This window comes from Electrophorus electricus, chromosome 13 (assembly GCF_013358815.1).
Source record: "Electrophorus electricus isolate fEleEle1 chromosome 13, fEleEle1.pri, whole genome shotgun sequence".
NCBI lineage: Eukaryota > Metazoa > Chordata > Actinopteri > Gymnotiformes > Gymnotidae > Electrophorus > Electrophorus electricus.
Window position 1 is genome coordinate 3,983,131 of NC_049547.1, and position 14,241 is coordinate 3,997,371.

The window sequence follows — 14,241 nt, forward strand, 5'->3', positions numbered from 1 at the left end:
AATGAATTCACATCATTGCTATTCTTTTAGCTGCAGCCTAGATATTTCCGCTGTAGCACATTGTGAGGTTTTCTATGTCCCAAATCAATATTTATTGTCAGCCTGGGTTAAGATATTTCCCCAGAGTGCTTATACTGTGGCTCCCACAAAGCTTCCGTTGCAGCAAGCTTATTGGCTCGGGAAAACTAGCACTGAAAGCTGTAAACAGAGGCTTTACTGTTGACAGCCAAAGAAAGACAGTGCTCAGAAAAAGGTTCTGGGAGAACTTCTTAAAACAATGACTGGCTTGAAAGATAAGATTCACTGGTCTCATAGACTGCTGTTGCTACTGACTGGGAAAATTGTGCTGTGGGAATTAAATACATGATGCTGTTCTCTAAACTGGAACCTGCTCTCAATGTCACACAATAATAACAGTGTGTGTGTGTGTGTGTGTGTGTGAGGGAGAGAGAGAGAGAGAGAGAGAGAGAACATGGTGAATGGTAAAAGCAGTGAGGGGTGTAGGTCAGGGGTGGTGCGAGTGTGGGAGCAAACTATGTCTAAAAATAAAATTAAAAACAGGAAAAATGTGGATGGTCATTTTTGACTAGAAGAAAATTGTGTAAGGGACAAACTGGTAAAAAAAAAAAAAAACATTCAAATTGCAGTATGATCTAAGGAAACCAAGAAAGGAAATGCGCTAAGCATGGCCAAGACCTGCCAATATCATTCCCAGAGATTTCAAATAGTAATGGTCTGGCATGTGCTGAAGAATCCCTATTCATAAACAGTGAAAGGGGCTATTGTAGGACCCGCTCAAGGATGGAAAAAGCAAAAAAAAGCAAAAAAAAAAAACAAAAAAAACCAAAAAACGAGTGAGTGGAGAGCCCCATTTGGCGAGGATGACACAGACGGGCCAGGCCGAACTGTGAAGCACCAGAGAAAGCAGCAGACTGCGCTGGCGGGGTGCGCGCCTAACCCAGTGTCAGTGGGCGGGGCTATGCAAACGAGGCGCGACTCTCGGCGTGGGATGCGCGCGGGGTTCAGTGAAGTACTGGCGCGTGAGGGAATAAGACAATTGAAGCCCATCGGCACAGCTAGCTTAGCTTAGCTTATCTTCGTGATCTAATTTCATTAAAAAAAAAAAAAGAAAAAAAAAAGAAAGTAACGTGAGCATGGCGTCAAAATGTCCAAAATGCGACAAGACTGTGTATTTCGGTAAGTTGGCTCATTCATATTTTTCCTTTGCATTATTTGCTTGTAATAATGACTCAGATACGACATTTTTTTGCTCAGAAATATCAACTAGCTAGCTGGCTAATCTGGCTACATGTTGGATTGCAAAGGTAGCTATCTTAAACCTCCGGTTTTACCTTAATAGTACAATTCACATGGTCGTGGGTAGCCTTGAAGGCGGTGATGAGACTGCAGGAGGGCTTCTAGAAATCACTCCAGCGAGTGTAAAGCACACTAGCATCCACAGAGGCGTGTTCTGTTATTGTCTGCCATCACCATTTCTTCTTTACACCTCGCTTTCAGAGTAATGCAATTTCAGACGCTACTAGAATGTGCAGTCCAACCTAAAACTACGTAACTGGAATTCGGACCTTTTGTTTACTTCCTCCAATTAGAATGGCATAACTTGCAGAAAAACCGCTTTGACACGGATTCCTACAATGCCTGCCAGTTTCCCAGTGTTGACACTAATAGTAGCTGTGCTCTGATTCTCTTTGTGATCTTATTTTAATCGATATAACTTATTTACATGTTGTCGGTTAGCTGAGGAACAAATATGGTTGTTTACGCGAGAGCTTGTATAGGAAGCTTTCCCCATTAGTGTGTTTTTATTTAATTTATGCAGTGTGTGTGTGTGTGTGTGTGTGTGTGTGTGTGTGTGTGTGTGTGTGTGTGTGTGTGCGTGCGTGTGTCTGTGTGTGCATATGCATTTTCCCCCGAGAACGTGGATGGGTGCCTGTCCAACTTTCAAGGGTAATGTAGCTAAAGAAATCAGCATAATGCCTCTGACCTTATTTCTGTCTTTTCGTGCCAAAAATTAAATCTTCCACGCCATTGTGCGCTATTGTATTTATCATTCTTTTATTCATTTGAATTACTGCCTGTTGGGCTAGCCAGAGCAGTACTGTTTATTATCCACCAGAGACATGGTTATCCCAATCTCCTGTGGAGGTCACTCACCACACAGTAACTCATGCCATCTGTAAAACTGTCATGAGGTAAGAATCAGTGGCCTGGATGGTAGCAGGGTTACATAACAGCAAGTGCAACTCTCACCGCTGTTCATCCTAATGGCTGGCCTCCAGTCACTTAATGGGGTGAGGGGGCCAACAGAGACAGGGAGTCCAGTAGTGTGTGAGGGTAGAGAAGCTTGCACGCCCTTGGACTGGACTTCAACCAGCGAGCTCAGACAGCTTTGCTGGTCTTTGCATCTGTTAATTTTTCCCCCACTGAAGGGTCCATGGGTGCATTTTTCTATGCCATTAGCATTGCAATTCTCATCAGTTGTTTTGGACTCCTCCACAGTGCGGTGTGTAGGGGTGAGTGCAGGGCATGTTACTGTGTGGTTCAGACTGTGGTCAGAGCGGTTTCCCCAAGGCCCCAGACTTGGGCCTAGCAGCCTTGTACACGTCATAGCAGAGATGGGTGGAACGAACACAGTAGAGTTTGCTAATATAACCCGTGGGGCCCAGGCTACAGTGGCTGCCCTCAGTTGTGGGTGTGCTCAATTACTCCCAGTGTGCTCAGTTACTCCCTCAGTTACTCCCTGTTTTGCAGCTCTGCTGATGAACTTGGATGTTTTAGTTCCAGAATGTCTGATGGTGCAACAACTGAGAGGTTCCCATTCATCCTTCATACATTCACTATCCCACCTAGATGACCTCGAGGGAGAGAAGAGCAATAGTCATTGGATACAACTGGTTTATAGTATAATATTTTGTATTCTTCACCTGTAAGGACTGACATGTTTAATATAAATAAATATAGAAATGTTGGCATTTTTGGCCATTTTATGTAAAAGAATTTATGGTGTTTTGAAATAGTCACAGTACTTGTGACTTATTTGATGTTTGGACTTTCAATGTATTTTCTAACATTGAACAAATAAGGAGTTTAAATAAACTGTGGTGATGTAAAATGGTTGGTAAGGTTCTGCCATATACTCTCTGTAATACCTGGTGGGTTAATGATATTTCCAACTGCCATTATAGGCTTTGTACTTTGGTTTTTTTTTCCTGAGAGTATTCTGTTTCATACGTTACTGGTGAGACACTGAGGGGAGCCTTCTGAAGATTTAAAGTAATAAAATGTTCACTTTATCTCCTTTTCAGTAGGAGATGCTGGAGCTGGTCTTGTGGCTGGACAGCTGTGTGCATGAACGTTGATGGAAAACCACTGTGTTGAACACACAGTCCACTCAATTTCACAATTTCATCTTCATCTTGGGTGGGGGTGGGGGGGGGGCAGTGGTAAAGATCATTTTAGTGAAATATTATTTGAGTTGTGCATCAGTGTTCACATTTAATAATAAGTTCCATAAACTGATCAGATTAACATCATAATAATACTAGTAAATAAAACTGATAATGTTTCTTTAATACAATAGCAATAATGAGGTGTATTTCATTGAGTGAAGCAGCTGGCAGAAATACTATAATATCCAGTGCTAGAGGTTCATAGGAGACTGCGGGAATCTGATCGTCTCCAGTGGGAGCTGGCTCGGGTTGTGCGGGAGGGGGTGGACAGGCCAGAGGGAAGGACTTTGGGGGGGGTGGAAAAGAAAGTAGAGTGAAAGAGCAAAGTGCTCTACGAACAGCAGCCAGCACTGTTCTGCGTCCTGAACAAGCCAGGAGTCAATGGACGACTGGTGACACGGATGGCCTCCGCTGTCTTTCTAACTGGCCCCCAGTTTCTTCTTTTATGCCTGCAGGACTTGCATTCCTGCCTGGCTGAGAGTGAGGTGGCCATCTGATCACTTCACACGTGGTGATGAGAGAGGACGTGTGTGCCTACGTCGGCCCTGTTCTCTTTTGTTCCCGTCCACGCATGGAAACCAGTTCAGCAAAACTCGTGCCTGTTGCACTTACATTCTTTCATCACCCAAACGCCATCTTTCCTTTCCGGATTGATGGTTTCCTGCCTTGCCTTATTGTTTTCTTCCTCTTGTGCCTTTTCTCTTTCTTTTTACATGCCACAGAGCATTATTATTCCTTCCTTCCTCATGCTCTCTCATGCACACCTTTTTGCTTCCAGTGTGATTGATTACCCTTTTTCTACTGGTCTGAATGTGCTCTTCTTATATAATGCCATTTCTTGACTTTGTGCGTCCTGTCCAATGGCATTGTGTAACCTGGAGGGATATTGTCACAGCAGGGCTTCTTTGTCTGTTCTGCAGCCTTCTCCTGTCTGGCATCAACCTGAACCATAGGATTATGGCATCTTCTCAAACCCATGAGTGTTATGGTATTGCGTAACGACTAATGTACATGGCCAGGTCTTACAGTAAACATTCTATTTTTAGTTCCAAGCAGTGCACCAAAATGCATACTTCCTGCCTCTGAATGTACTCTGATCAGAAATTTGGTCAGTTTTGCATTTAGTTTACGTTTGGAGCCTCAGACGCTCTTGGCCATTATACATTCATTTAGTGATATGACTGTTGCTCCTCTTCTTATTATTGTTATTATTACTTAGTTGACTATATGACCAAATACAACTATAGTGCAGTCTCCTTTCAATGCAGTTCTTATGTTGCTGGTTCTGTCACTATGCCGTAGCTCACAAAACAGCCAGCTGAAGCCTGCATTCTATTGTAATCTCACAACTCTGAAAACTGAGATTTGAAGACTTGTAATTGTTTGGGTGACTGAAGATTAGAGTTGTTTTACCGCAGCTAAGGGAAACTGCGAGGAAACCTTAAACGGCACCAAAAGCCACCGCCAGAAACCACCTAAGGGATGGGCCTTGAACACCCATGCAACTTGGCCAAGTTCATAAGGTTACTCAATTTGGACCTGGAGGAACCCTGGCTTTGCCTGTGGAAGAGGTGGCCTGCTGGAGCCAGGTTTGCAGTGCTGTTGCATCAGCCTGAGGGAGATGGGCCAACCAGCCAAGCTCTTCTGCACACCAGACGCCTCATGGCCACACCCAGCTCTATAGTTGCTCATGGCCACACCCAGCTCTATAGTCACATATTAGCAATGAAAGTTCCCCATCAGCTGCCAAGTTTAACATTTGTTTAGAGGAAGCAGCTGCCTGCATGCTTTTCCTGAGCAAGACCGAAGGCTGGCTGAAGCAGAGGTTGGTCAAGGTTTACCTTCATGGATACGAAAAGCCTTCACGGCTGATAAAGGCGAGGGATGTCGTTTCAGAACATGCAAAGGGTTAATAGAGGATGCAGAGGAAAAAAGAATGGCTAGCAGGTTTCCTGAGGCAGAAGCATATTCACCCTTTAGCTGCCAGTCATCCTGTGTGTGTGGAACTGCTTCTGTGTGTGGGCATGCCTGCTTTGGGTATAAGCACTTAAACACAACACAAATGTTCCATGCAGTAATCAGTGCTGAAATGCTGTTGTAAACCCAGCTGGCAAGCATACGAAGTGGTAGTGGACATCTAGAATTGGGAAATGTGGTTAGGAAAGGGGAGGGTATGCAGACTGAGCAGATAAGTGCATGTGGTGGTTTTGGATGTCCAACCTTTTCACCATTTTCACACCAGTATTTGTACACAGAGGAGGGAGATTAGTAGAGCATGCCAGGGGATCAGCTGTGCCAATGTTGTTGTAGACCTGGACACTGTTTATTTGTGATTACACATCTGTGTTCACTGAAAGCAGTGTCAGGAAGCGAGAATAGGCACCTGCCTTTTTGGTTATTTTTTGCCTCTGTGGCACAGGGTTGCTGAGGCTGATTTGTTACTGTTAATTATGGAACACCAATTAGTCCTCCAAAAAATGACCCCGTTTCAGAGCACCCCTTAAAAAGACCCAGGTCCTTGTTATCTTCTCACTCTCGCTACTGCCCATCTAATTATAACTACTCCTCTTAAACAATTAGCCCTGTCTGGATTATCACTGGCCACGGACAAATTCTTGAGACCAAATAAAGTAATGAATGGATATGTTTAAACAGACATCACTGTTTGGACATCTCTTTACTTGCACCGTTCAAAAAAGGAGACTGAAAAACCTAGAGAAACTTCCTCTCTGTAGCACCCCCGGCATAGTCCGACATCATGTTTACAGAAAAACTAATTTATTTGATGTGCAACAGATGCACTGTTAATGGTTATCACATTAGAACTGCGTGGCTTTCATTTTCTTGAGCAGGCATGGAGTTCCAGCTGAAGACTTCCGCAAACCTCTTGCGGAGGCAATGTTCACTTGGCTTCATCGGACAAAAATGACGAAATGGCGGACATGCTTCGCTTGCCATGTTGCACACATAGCAACTGGACGAACGCCACAGAGGAAAACACTATGCAACAAAGCCTCTGATTGGTCGAGAGTATGCCAAGGCTGTGAGTGTGCTAAGCCAGTAAGTGTGCAGCCAGTGTTGCACATACAGGTTTGCATGGATTCTGCTGAGATCTGCTGTATGTCTGTACCTCTCGGTCCCCTTTCTCCACTAGAGCCATTATGTTTGTCTTTGTGCTATTTGTGGACTTGAGTTTGTGAAGCTTTTTTGCGGAAGCTCTTTGCATGTCAAACCAAAGACGAACCCAAAGGAGAAGTGCAAAATCAAAATGTAAGTGAGGTGACAATCTCTTACCAAGACTGACATTTGCAGACTACAGCAGGGCGCAGGGGGACTTAAGAAATTAGCTTTGCAATTCAAAACAAGGTGTTAAGAAGCTTATCTCCTATCAGGTGTGCATGCTGCACTCAAAAACTCTATATATGTAGATAAAGGCCCACATTGGGAGGTCATGCATGACCCTATGGATAAACTTAAACTATCTGTCATTATGCAGCATGGTGCCTTGCTGCACTTCAATCCCAGGAAACATGAATGTAATGACATCTGAACTGCAACAGTGCCCTTACTTTCCGGGCTGATCGTCCAGATCTCTGTCAAGCAGGATATTTGTGCTTGTTTGTGAGTGACCACTTTGCCTACTCAGCTGATATTTTTACAGCTCCAGACTAAGGCAGGCCACAGTATGTGGCTACTGACTGTCTTGTACCATGGCGTGAGTGTGTGCTCAGTAACTACGGTCCAGGTACTAACCAGGTGCGGGAGACAGTATCGACTGTGCAGACTGCAGCCACCCAGACAGTGATCTAGCAGCCTCTCGCCTCTAACAATAACAGCAGCCCTATTAAGTGTCTGTATGTCTGCACTGTCGCATGCTGACTGGGAAGACTGGCGCGTCCTCCTGCCTTACAGGAACCCAGTCTCTGCCAGGCCATCTCTCTCAACGCTCCATGCACAGATTACCAACACGCTTTAATTTCCAGTGATTTATGCTGTCTGGAACTCTCTGTGCCAAACTTTCCATCCAGACTTCTCTACAGAACAGGTTCAGCTTTAAACCATCTTATCAAGCTACTGCCGTATTGCATTATTTACAGCTATTATAGAGAACTAACAGCAGACGTTTAGTTTCACTGTGCAGCAAGTCATATAAAAGCACATATGAAATGGTCAAACTGACCACAGGGTGCAGTGGGACTGAAAACAATACTCCCACAGCAGACAGGGATGAGGGGAGTTCTGGTGGAAATGGAGCCCCTCTCTCTGGCTGATTGTGCCCAGGCCTGATAAGACAAGGCATTTCCTCTGATGGGAGCAAGCTGCCTCAGCATGGCTCCATTCAGCATTGTGAGCAGGTATTTATAGTTAGAAGGAGTATTCTTAGGCCTGGGGTCCAGTCTGGGGAAGACGCCTGGGACACTGGGTAGAGAGGCATATCCAGAGAGGAATACAAAGGTCTCTGTGTGAGCTGTTGACAGTTGGCCACCCAGCTGGACTCCAGCCACAGGTTTTTCCTTTCTGTGTGCATCAAAGCATCCTTTTGTCATGAGTAAATCAGCAGCTTCCCCATTTTTATTGTAAATTGTAAATGTATATTTATCTTTAATTTAGAGTTTCTGGGTTTTTGTTCGTCCCTTTGGAAATGCTTAGAAGCTTTGTACTTTCTGGTGTTTTAGCCTACTGGCAGAAGGGCTCTCTAAGGGATTCATATAGTAGTTTATCCCTTGAATCGCTCCACTGCAGTGGTGGCATAAAAAAACGTCCCTTGAAAGGGTACGGGAAACCATGGGAACAAGATTAATTCACCAAATCTGGACAATAGTGTGAATAAAAGATTCTTAGATATCACCGAATGAAGTTAAATGAGATCCTAAAAAGACTAGGGGAAAAGTGGTTCTTCTGGAAATCACTCTGATTTAAAAAGACCCTCTCCCCTTCTTTCTTGCCCTCTCTCTGTCTGTTCCTCCACTAGCTGAAAAGGTGACCTCCCTGGGAAAGGACTGGCATAAGTTCTGCCTGAAGTGCGAGCGCTGCAGCAAGACGCTGACGGCAGGTGGGCATGCTGAGGTGAGTGGGGCGGACGCAGGGGGAGTGACGAGGGCGTGCCCAGCTACTCTTTGGCCTGTGCTGCCATAGATTCCCCTCCTTTGCAGGCTAGCAGGAAGGGCTGTATAATCGACTTTCTGACACGTCCGGTTTGCATCAGAGGCCCCGAGGCCAAGGAGCGCTGCATGTGCAGATACCAGCACCAGGCTTCAGTGCCCCAGGCGAATGGAACGTGGCAGGCTGTGCTGGGGATCGGGGGGAGGGATGGGGCGGGGGGGGTGAGAAATAATGGAAGGAATGAAAGCCCACGGTCCATTAAAAAGTCCTCAGGCAAATGACCTCGACAGCGGGAGCCATTCATTGGATAGTCATGCGGTTTCGCCCAAGCACGTGAGGCAGCACCCCCGTTCCTCCTGCAGTTAGCCAGGAGAGCGCTGCACTTTAATTAAGCGTTTCACCGCTCCCCTGAGGACTGTCTGCTGTGATTGCCTGTGATCCTGTTTTTGAGTCCCTGTGCTAATGAAATTGCTCTTGCTCCTCACATTCCAACCTCACGTGACATCAGTGCAGCTGCTTGCGGTGTCTAGATCACAGCAGGGAGCAAGAGGATGGGACGTTTCATGAGAGCCGAGGGAGGGTTTGGTCAGAGGCTCCGGCATAACGATAACCACATCACCAGTCCCACAGTGTCCTCCTCCTTTCTTCATTATGCTACCAGGACCTGGATCAGAGAAGGAAGCATCTGATCTTTACATTTAGAATAGGGCCTAATTGGATTATGTATCCTCTCCATTGATCTCACCATTTCCAGATATAGACCACACAAGGGCCTGGACTCTTAAGTCTGTGCCCTGTTATCATGAAAATAAGAACAGACAGCCGGTGAACAATGCTGGACTTTTTTTGCAAAAGCTGGTTCAAGCCACTATATTCTGGAGATCTGATATTTGTCTTTGATGGCAGTAGCTCTTCGGAGTTCCGTGTGGACAGTCACTATGGGAGAGTTCCACTTCCTGTGGATGATGGCAGATGGTCATCCAGACATCACGCTATCCAGCACTGTTTCAGCATCTGAAGATTTATCATCTGTGGGGCATCGTCCTCCCAGGAGATATGTTGGGGCTCTGAGGTTTAGTAGGGGTGGTGTAGGGTGTCTGAGGGGTAACTATGGAGAAGACTTGGATATCAGACTAGGAACTGAAATTTGTGAGAAGTGAGTGGGTTAGGAATGCTAATCCATCACTTGTAGCTGCAGAGACAGCAGTCTCCAGTTCTGTTTTTGCTGCAGTGAAATGGGAGCTGATGATGTGGGAGTTTCTTGAAGGCATCTGTAGTGAAAATGAATCCCTGGCTAGAGTAGTAGCCTGGGAAAGCAATCACACCAGTGTACCATAGTAATGCCATTATTATATAGTGTGTTGTAGAGATCAGCCATTTTTTATTATCTATTTGGGAAGTCCTCGTGTGTAAGAAACTGCAGTGTGTCTGGCATTGTGTGTGTGTGGGGGGGTGTGTGGATTGATTGATTAATTGATTGATTGAGGTCCTAGCATACCAATTCCAGAATAGGACTCATAGGACTTACTCCTCACCTACCCTTGCCTCTTCTCAGTGCCTGCTCCCATGACAGACCCATTCAAGCAAACCTCTGACCAAGCAGTTCTAGACACACACACACACACATATACACACACACACACACACACACACACAAACACACACCCCTATTTGTAGTGGTTTATGAATCAACAGAAGCCGTGTCCTGGTAACCACTGTCTGTGCTATCAGCAAAGGGGCATCAGTGCCAAGGGATAATAAGCCTTTCTATGGCATTTACACTCAAGTGGATTAGCTATGGAAGAACTGCATACAACCATCAATTTAAAATGGAAACCAAGCATACAGCCAAAATAAAGCCCCAGCCTGAGTCTTCGCACGTAATCTAGTAATGGATGGAAATGTGGAGGGTTTGTGCAACACTGTAAACAGTTGCTAAGTTCTTAATTCATGCCTTCATCACGTTCTTCTCCATCTTCTTCACAGCATGATGGGAAGCCCTTCTGTCACAAGCCATGCTATGCTGCCCTCTTTGGGCCAAAAGGTAAGAAGAGTTTATGACCATAGCTTTACTACGATAATGTTGGTCTTTTGTGGACTATACCAGATAAGCCAAAAACATTCCCCAAAAATTCCCTGAACTTAGTATTTTAAAGATTTTCAAGTCATGGTATACAGATGACTATATATGGATTTACTGTGCCATGATTTGCTTTCCAGGAAGTAGAAACTTTTTTTTTTTTTTTTTTTTTTTTTTTTTTTTTTACTATATTTCATGTTGCTCTATTACTATGCCAATAACTAATAAATTGAAACACCTGTGATTGAGGCAGTGTGCAGGATAACGTGAGTTCTCAGACTACCACATCACAATTTAAATGCAATAGTCTGATCGTTTTTATGCATGGCGTGTCTCGTCAGTGCACAGCAGAGGTACTGGGGAGGGCAGCTGCTGAGCACACGCTGTGAGTAATCGGTGGACAGGAGGAGCTGGGGCCAACAGCCTGCTAGCATGACGTAGCAACTGTGGCTCAAGGGTGAGGGGTGGTCGTGAAAGGAAACAAAAACAAGTTAACGTCATTTTAACTGAGCTGCCTCGTTCATGCCAGTTTATGCCCATCTTCTGTCAACTGCAATAACATTTTCTCCATTTACAATTTAGTATGAGTGAGTGGAGCACCCTCTGCTGAACAACAGAGAAGGCATGGTTACAGAAACCTTGGTTGATAATATATATGGGACTTCAAACAGCAAAACAGCAGGCCTAAGTTTGGATATACTTCTATAAGTGTCTAATGTTATGCTGTACTTGTACACATTTCCTGGTCCGAAGGTCATGTCACAACCTTGATATTTACTGCGAATATGACCTCAGTCATGATCATGACATCTGGCTTCTGCAGGCGTCAACATTGGGGGTGCAGGCTCTTATGTGTATGAGGCGCCCGCCAACAGCAACCCGCCCTCCGCCACTGTGGACAGTGTGCCCAAGCCTGAGGATAAGAGGCTCCCAGCAGCCAGCAGGGCTCCATCTAAAGGTACCGACAGCCCGGCCAAGAGTTCAGGCCTTTGCAAGAGTCAGGCAGTGATCTTGACCATGAGTGAGCCTGTGCCTGCTCGTTGAGCTGTAAGAACAGCCCTAAGCTGGTATGTTTCTCAGTGAAAGGCAGCGATAAGAGACGTCCAGCAACACACTCTGGGGATGTGGGGAGTTGGCGGGAGGGAGCTGTCCTGCTTTTCCCACACTGTGGGCCAGAGGCCCGACATCCTGCATGCTGTTCGTTACCCTTCATAAGCATGGTGTCTACACAAGACACGGGAAGGTCACGAGAGTGTGTGTGTGTGTGTGTGTCAGCGCAGGCCCACGTGTGGTTTTCTCGTTTCAGCCGGAAGCGTCACCACCTTTTCTGGGGAGGCCAGCACATGCCCCAGATGTAACAAGAAGGTCTACTTTGGTAGGTCTTTGTCTTTTCCTAAAACATGGAAACATGTGACCTTAGCTCACGACAAGGAAAGCTTAAAAAAGCGACGCTTCCCCCCCCCCCACACTAGCTGAGAAGGTAACGTCTCTGGGGAAGGACTGGCATCGGCCCTGCCTGCGCTGCGAACGGTGCAGCAAGACCCTGGCAGCAGGCAGTCATGCAGAGGTGAGCGAAGGAGAGCGAAGATTGTCTTTCTATTGTTAACAACTGTTTTCCTTTCCATAGTCCTAATAGTCAAAATGAGCTTTTTGATGTACCTTTCTTGCTTCAGGTTGTTTAATAGTGAACATTTTTTATTAACATGTTTGGGCATTACGTTTGTCTTTTGTTTTGCTCTTTTATCAGCATGATGGCAAACCCTACTGCCATAAACCATGTTATGCTGTCCTCTACGGGCCAAAAGGTACAGCACATTTTTACCTCTAGGTGGAGCTGTTGTTCAATTCAATAACTTTACCTCCAGCTTGCTGTGTAATAATGTGTTGCTGTGTTGTAATAATGAATAGGCCTACATCTGATTTACCTTTATTAGGAATTTTTATTAGGAATTTTGTTGCATGCATAATTCACATCATGTGTTTTTATTGTAAAGGGAACCTGGCCCTGATTGAATAGATTGCTTCATTATTGTGCTTTTTTAGGAGTGAACACGGGTGGTGTTGGCAGCTACATCTATGACAAGGAGCCCAACACAGAGGCCCAACCATGAGTTTACACCTTCACACTGCCCCTACAACCACACCCCCAGTGGCAGCTGCTACCACCAGCACACATGCTTCCCTGAAGAGACCAGTACTTCTGTGGACCTCTCTGCTGAAAAGTGATGCCACATTTTACCTCTCTGATTCTCTATCCTTATTCTGACTAAACCTGATCACCTTCTGTTCGGTAAACCCGACTGGCCCTGTTCCTGCACTCTATAGACCCTTTGTGCAATGTGCATGGCCTCTGGAAGTTCTTGCAAAGCAAGAGTTCTCTCAGTCTCCCTCCTACAGGTTTGAGAGTTCTTGAGTGAGCCCAGTGCAACTTTATCTTAACTGTTAGATCACCTGTTTGATTTTCTGTCTTTCATCTGTAATGTAGATGAAAGTCCACATCACTGCAGTATTATGATGTGTTTAATATCTAACACTTTATCAAAATTAAGTTGTGATAGATTTCACCTCGCCCATTTGAAGCAATAGGTCTGTACCCAGAACAGACCTTGGTTTTCAACAACCATAATCACAGTGTGTGTCTCCTGGATTGGGTGGTCTCTCTAATATTAATGACAGAGATTAGAGTTCTGGGCTTTTTTTCCCCTTCATATGCAAAGGATGTTTGAATGGTCTGTTTGACTAGCAGAGCAATCTCACCTTTGAGCCTCCTTGCACAGGAACAGCACAGGAGCTCGTTGCCATAAATCTCTGACACATTCACCAACCCACGCCTTCTGTTTGGCTGCCTAACGGCATTCCGAAGTCAGGATTTTAGATTTAGTCTAGGAATTCTGCAAAAATATATACCGTCAAATGAAGGAAACACAGTAAGGAGTTGAAGCTCGGGGGGTTGAGGGGTTTTGTGATGGTTGTCTAATGATTGAGGACATTGTACTAGTATTTATAGAGCTGTCCAAAAAGCAAAAGAAATTAATAAGATGTTTAATGTATTATGTGTGGTCTGAATATTAGAGAACCACCTGCATATCTTCTTGTAATGAAACTACAAGTGTTAAATTTGCCAGTAGGAATTAGCTGATAGGAGCCTTTTTGTTCAGCTTGACAACATATTCATATGAACATGCATTAGAACCTTTTTTTTGGTCTATTTTGCTGTATTGAGCTGAGTACTTCCAAAGACTGACTGCTTTTCACTGGATAGCTCGCACTTAAGTCCTGCTGTTTGTCTTTTTGATCCCATATTAAAGTTTATATATTACTTCTCTTTGCTTCGCTCATCTATCTAAGATGGTTTTATCAAATTATTGTGTTTTTATGGATATGTCATTAAAGAAGTCGGTGTAAATGGAGGAAACAGCAAAACAAATTTTAAGTCTTTCTTAGCCTGTAAATAAAGTAAATGACCAGTCAAAAGCTACAGAGTTGTACTAAAACATTTACGCCATCCCATTAAGTTTGATAGAGCATTATAAATTGTATATGAATTACATTTATTAGAAAGATTTATTCATTATAAACACCATGTGA

The 14,241-nt window shown here is 44.6% G+C and overlaps 1 protein-coding gene across 1 annotated transcript; it reads left to right on the forward strand.

The window, feature by feature from the left end:
- The first annotated feature begins 919 nt into the window (after positions 1–919).
- crip2 (cysteine-rich protein 2) lies at positions 920–13,978 on the forward strand. Its single transcript, XM_027027308.2, has 8 exons — positions 920–1,197; positions 8,443–8,537; positions 10,560–10,617; positions 11,477–11,611; positions 11,960–12,028; positions 12,126–12,220; positions 12,401–12,458; positions 12,697–13,978. The coding sequence occupies exons 1-8, from the start codon at positions 1,155–1,157 to the stop codon at positions 12,762–12,764; spliced, it is 621 nt and encodes a 206-aa protein (XP_026883109.1). The 5' UTR covers positions 920–1,154; the 3' UTR covers positions 12,765–13,978.
- Positions 13,979–14,241: the final 263 nt, after the last annotated feature.

What these genes read in the sequence shown, in the direction of transcription:
- crip2 (XM_027027308.2), top strand. Translation starts at nt 1,155, where the DNA reads ATGGCGTCAAAATGTCCAAAATGCGACAAGACTGTGTATTTCG. An exon ending in CGACAAGACTGTGTATTTCG is followed by an intron (nt 1,198 to 8,442) that starts GTAAGTTGGCTC and finishes TTCCTCCACTAG; the next exon opens with CTGAAAAGGTGACCTCCCTG. An exon ending in TGCCCTCTTTGGGCCAAAAG is followed by an intron (nt 10,618 to 11,476) that starts GTAAGAAGAGTT and finishes TGGCTTCTGCAG; the next exon opens with GCGTCAACATTGGGGGTGCA.